The sequence below is a fragment of the Colobus angolensis genome, unplaced genomic scaffold (genome assembly GCF_000951035.1).
Source record: "Colobus angolensis palliatus isolate OR3802 unplaced genomic scaffold, Cang.pa_1.0 Scaffold308, whole genome shotgun sequence".
In the NCBI taxonomy this organism is placed as follows: domain Eukaryota; kingdom Metazoa; phylum Chordata; class Mammalia; order Primates; family Cercopithecidae; genus Colobus; species Colobus angolensis.
Window position 1 is genome coordinate 312,452 of NW_012116355.1, and position 6,000 is coordinate 318,451.

Consider the following 6,000-nt stretch of genomic DNA (forward strand, 5'->3'; position numbering starts at 1 on the left):
TGTCAAGTTTATTTAGAACCCCAGAGCACTTTAATCTGTGATGGTGAAGCTTGCAGAAACTCAAGGTCTTTTCTTGAGACAGAGTTTCGCTCTTGTTGCCCAGGCTGGAGTGCAATGGCACTGTCTCAGGTCACTGTGACCTCTACCTCCCGGGTTAAAGCAAATCTCCTACCTCAGCCTCCCAAGTAGCTGGAATTACAGGCATGCACCACCATGTCTGGCTAATTTCTTGTATTTTCAGTAGAGATAGGTTTCTTCATGGTGGTCAAGCTGGTCTCAAACTCCAGACCTCAGGTGATCTGCCCACCTTGGCCTCCCAAAGTGTTAGGATTACAGGCGTGAGCCACCATGCCCAGCCAGAAACTTAAGTTCTGACTGTTGGGATGGGTGATTCCCCTCTGGCTAGGGCTAGTCTAAATGCTCCCTCTGTGGGCACTGGTTGTGTTTTGACTGGTGTTGGCAGCACTGAGTTCCCATAATTGCTGCACTCTCCCTCCCCCAAATTCACCGATACTCTGCACAATGTGGCCACTGCTGGGGGATGCAGGAGGGCTGATGCTAGTGATTCAAGACTGTCTTTCCTACCCTCTCCAGTACACCTTTCAGTGATATGAAGTTAACATCAGATACTCTGATTGCTCATCTGTTTTTGGTTCTTTGAAGGTGATTTTTAATGTAGATAGTTGTCAAATATGGTGTTCCTGTGAGGAAAATGATCAGTGAAGGATTCTATTTATCCATCTTGCTCCCATCCCTCCACCCATGTACATGTTTTTGTATGGGTGTATATTTTTATTTCTCTAGGAAATATACCTTGGAGTGGAATTGCTAGGTTATATGATCACTTTATGCTTAACTTTTTAAGGAAATACCAGACTGTTTTCCAAAATGGCTGTGCTATTTTACTTTCCCATCAGCAATGTAGAGGGGTTACAATTTCTCTGCATCCTTGTCAATGCTTATTATTGTCTGGTTATCTTTCTTTTTCCTTCAAATATTTGATTTTAGCCATCCTAGTGGGTGTAAAGTGGATTTTGTGGGTTTGATTTTTGTATTTCTCTAGTGACTAATGATGTTGAATAGCTCTTCATGAGCTTATTGGCCATTTGTTCTCTGGCTTCTGGCTGTGTGTTAATGGAGAGTCAAGTTGAGGTGACTTAATAAAATAGCATATTCTCTTATTTATCAAACATTTTTGTGATCTATCTTCATTCTTATTCTGTCCCTTGTTCTCTCCCTAGTCCCCCAACCCTTTGCATATACAGATTTAGAGGTGAAAACCTCAAAGAGTATGGATCTGGTTTTCCTTTCTTGTGCCAGACGGCTGGAGCTACTCTCTCTTTTTGATACATCCCAAATCCTAGAGTGTAGAAGTAAGGTAGGGTAGGGTAGAGAAGGTGCCTTTGATGATTCCAATCCTATAGACAACAGAGAGAGGTATCGAACAGTCCAGGCCCGATGTTTTCTATTCTAGGCAGTCTGTTCTCATCATGGCTGGGGGGGTAGGGCCTCCCATAACAACAGGTCCTATTCTTTTTATTATTATTATTATTATACTTTAAGTTCTGGGATATATGTGCAGAATGTGCAGGTTTGTTACATAGGTATACACGTGCCACGGTGGTTTGCTGCACCCATCAACCTGTCATCTACATTAGGTATTTCTCCTAATGCTATCCTTCCCCTAGTCCCCCACCCTGGTGTGTTATGTTCCCCTCCCTGTGTCCATGTGTTCTCATTGTTCAACTCCCACTTGTGAGTGCGGTGTTTGGTTTTCTGTTCCTGTGTTAGTTTGCTGAGAATGATGGTTTCCAGCTTCATCCATGTCCCCACAAAGGACATTAACGCATCATTTTTTATGGCTGCGTAGTATTCCATGGTGTATATGTGTCACATTTTCTTTATCCAGTCTATCACTGATGGGCATTTGGGTTGGTTCCAAGTCTCTGTTATTGTGAATAGTGCTGCAATAAACATACGTGTGCATGTGTCTTTATAGTAGAATCATTTATAATCATTTGGGTATATACCTAGTAATGGGACTGCTTGGTCAAATGGTATTTCTGGTTCTAGATCCTTGAGGAATCACCACACTATCTTCCACAATGGCTGAACTAATTTACACTCCCACCAACAGTGTAAAAGTGTTCTTATTTCTCCATATCCTCTCTAGCATCTGTTGTTTCCTGACTTTTTAGTGATCGCCATTCTTTTTTTGTTTTGTTTCGGTTTTTTGAGATGGAGTCTCGCTCTGTCACCCAGGCTGGAGTGCAGTGGTGCGATCTTGGCTCACTGCAAGCTCTGCCTCCTGGGTTCACACCATTCTCCTGCCTCAGCCTTCCGAGTAGCTGGGACTACAGGCGCCCGCCACCACGCCCAGCTAGTTTTGTGTATTTTTAGTAGAGACAGGGTTTCACCATGTTAGCCAAGATGATCTTGATCTCTTGACCTCATGATCCACCCGCCTCAGCCTACCAAAGTGCTGGGATTACAGGCATGAGCCACCGCCCCCAGCCTAATGATCACCATTCTAACTGGCGTGAGATGGTATCTCATTGTGGTTTTGATTTGCATTTCTCTGATGACCAGTGATGATAAGCTTTTTTTCATATGTTTGTTGGCCACATAAATGTCTTATTTTGAGAATTATCTGTTCATATCCTTTGCCCACTTTTTGATGGGGTTGTTTTCTTCTTGTAAATTTGTTTAAGTTCCTTATAGATTCTGGATATTACCCCTTTGTCAGATGGATAGATTGCAAAAAATTTTCTCCCATTCTGTAGGTTGCCTGTTCACTCTGATGATAGTTTCTTTTGCTGTGCAGAAGCTCTTTAGTTTAATTAGATCCCATTTATCAATTTTGACTTTTGTTGCCATTGCTTTTGGTATTTTAGTCATGAAGTCTCTGCCCATGCCTATGTCCTGAAGGGTATTGCCTAGGTTTTCTTGTAGGCTTTTTATGGTTTTAGGTCTTACATTTAAGTCTTTAATCCATCTTGAGTTGATTTTTGTATAAGGTGTAAGGAAGGGGTCCAGTTTCTGTTTTCTGCATATGGCTAGCCAGTTTTCCCAACACCATTTATTAAATAGAGAATCCTTTCCCCATTGCTTGTTTTTATCAGGTTTGTCAAAGATCAGATGGTTGTAGATGTGTGCCATTATTTCTGAGGCCTCTTTTCTGTTCCATTGGTCTATAAAATTTGGTACCAGTATCATGCTGTTTTGGTTACTGCAGCCTTGTAGTGTAGTTTGAAGTCAGGTAGTGTGATGCCTCCAGCTTTGTTCTTTTTGCTTAGGATTGTCTTGGCTATACAGGCTCCTTTTTGGTTCCATATGAAATTTAAAGTTTTTTTTTTTTTTTCTAATTCTGTGAAGAAAGTCAATTGTAGCTTGATGGGGACAGCATTGAATCTATAAATTAATTTGGGCAGTATGACCATTTTCACAATATTGATTCTTCCTATCCATGAGCATGGAATGTTTTTCCATTTGTTTGTGTCCTCTCTTATTTCCTTGAAAAGTTGTTTGTAGTTCTTGAAGAGGTCCTTCACATCCCTTGTAAGTTGTATTCCTAGGTATTTTATTCTCTGCAGCAATCGTGAATGAGAGTTCACTCATGATTTGGTTCTCTGTTATTGGTGTATAGGAATGCTTGTGATTTTTGCACATTGATTTTGTATCCTGAGACTTTGCTGAAGTTGCTTATCAGCTTAAGGAGATTTTGGGCTGAGACAATGGGGTTTTCTAAATATACAATCATGTCATCTGGAAATGGAGACAATTTGACTTCCTCTCCTTCTATTTGAATACTGATGTGAAAATCCTCAAGAAAATATTGGCAAACAGAATCCAGCAGCACATCAAAAAGCTTATCCACCACGATCAAGTCGGCTTCATCCCTGGGATGCAAGGCTGGTTCTACATATGCAAATCAATAAATGTAATCCATCACATAAACAGAATCAATGACAAAAACAAACCACATGATTATCTCAGTGGATGCAGAAAAAGGCATTCAATAAAATTCAATACCCCTTCATGCCAAAAACTCTCAATAAATTAGGTACTGATGGAATGTATCTCAAAATAGTAAGAGCTATCTATGACAAACCCACAGCCAATGTCATACTGAATGGACAAAAGCTAGAAGCATTCCCTTTGAAAACTGGCACAAGACAAGGATGCCCTCTCTCACTACTCCTATTTGACATAGTATTGGAAGTTCCGGCCAGGGCAATCAGGCAAGAGAAAGAAACAACAGGTCCTATTCTAAAGCAAACTCCAGGTCAGACTATGGAAACTCCTGAATCAAAAACCAGGGAACTATTCTGATTGTTGTAATACTCCCATGGACACAATCCTCATCATGCCTCTGGGGTACTGTCACACTCAACTCTTTGATATAGAAGTTGGCAATGTGGTCGGCAAAAATCCCACAAAATAAGATAGTTTTATTCTTCTACCAATTAAAGAGACACAGACATCATTATACAGCCATACAGAAACACGATGGCCCAGGGCCACATACGTGGCTACATATCCAGCTACAGAGAACTACCCGCACCTTCCTTCTCCTGCAGCCTAAACACTTACATCTAAATGTTCCATGGTCACATCACAGAGGGAACTACAGGATGGATGAAGCAGTTCACAGATGATGGTGTCTGCACCCTTGCAAAACAACATTATCCGATCTTCAGGTGTCCGCACTAAAGATAAGCAAATTAAGCAAAGTAACTATATCAGTCCCTTATTATAACTTGTCTGAGCCAATGACGGATAATAGGAGGCTATTCCCCATGACATTGTTTCTACCTTTAATGGAGGCTAAGTACTCAGTGAGTGGTCACACAGGATAAATGATGTGGCAAGGGCTGCTAAAAGTGAGAGAGGAACTTACAGAACCAGTTCTTCCATGGGTTCAGTGCTACCCATGGAAGAGTCTGATGTAGAATCACATTTAGTATCTCCAAGTCCCAGACCAAGGCTCATATCTAGTCATGCCACGGGTGAAAAATGACCTTCCTTTTTAGTATGAGGGGCTCAAACTAACTGAGAGAGACAGTATGAATTTCCCCTGTATGTCTGCTCCCATCTCTTATTCCATGTTCAGGCTTTATAAATTTATTCTTTGCCCTCACCTTGGCTTTGAGGGTGCTGACAAGCCACTGCTCAGGAACACCAGGGACTTAGTGTGGACTTAGCATATGGTAGCAAGCCCACATATGTGTGTAAGAGAAAAGTTAAAGGATATGTGAGAAAATAGGGATGGCTGCATGTTTGTATTCGAGGCACATACCTATGAGAAGGTATGTGAGTGGGAGAAAGCATGTGTGTGTAGGTAAAAAAGAAAGGTAATGTGTGAATACGTATGAAGGACAAAGAAGGGGAGAAGGCCAACTAGGAAGGGCACCCACCAATAACAGACATCCTCTTGCGCACATTGTTGAAGTCCAAAATAGTCAGCAGTTGGTAGACTCTGGTTTTCCCCATTTCGACCACTATGACTGTCTCAGACGTGCGGGAACGGAACACAAAGCCAAAGTTCCTGGCAGCAGTGACCAGGGCACCTTCCTCTGGTGACTGAGCCTGGTACACCAGCATGCCTGACAGGAGAGAAGAGGGCAACCGGAGCCCACAGAGATGAGTAGCTGAAGTCCACCCAGAAGTGACACTGTCTTCTAAGTGATTTATATAAAGATAGAGCCCAGAAAGGGGCATGTTTCTTTAAACTACCTGACAAGTCTGGCTCTACAAGGCCAGACTGCATAGAACATATCAGTGTTTTCTCCTTTCCTTTATTTTATTTTATTTTATTTTTTTTGAGACAGGGTCTCACTCTGTCACCCAGGCTGGAGTGCAAGTGGTGTGATCAAAGCTCACTGAAGACTCAACCTCCCAGGCTCAAGCAATCCTCCCACCTCGCTCTCCCAAGGAGCTGTGACCATGGGTATGCACCACAACTGGCTTTTTTTTTTTTTTTTTTTTAAAGATGGGGTC

The 6,000-nt window shown here is 41.9% G+C and overlaps 1 protein-coding gene across 1 annotated transcript in view; it reads right to left on the reverse strand.

The window, feature by feature from the left end:
* The window catches only part of LOC105517786 (phospholipid-transporting ATPase FetA-like), a 67,381-nt gene that overhangs the window by 17,700 nt on the left and 43,681 nt on the right, over positions 1 to 6,000 (reverse strand). The window contains exons 7-8 of the mRNA XM_011950469.1: positions 5,418 to 5,606; positions 4,594 to 4,709 (exon numbers count right to left, since the gene is read on the reverse strand). Coding sequence (XP_011805859.1) covers positions 4,594 to 4,709; positions 5,418 to 5,606 — 305 coding nt within the window. The remainder of the gene's footprint in view (positions 1 to 4,593; positions 4,710 to 5,417; positions 5,607 to 6,000) is intronic.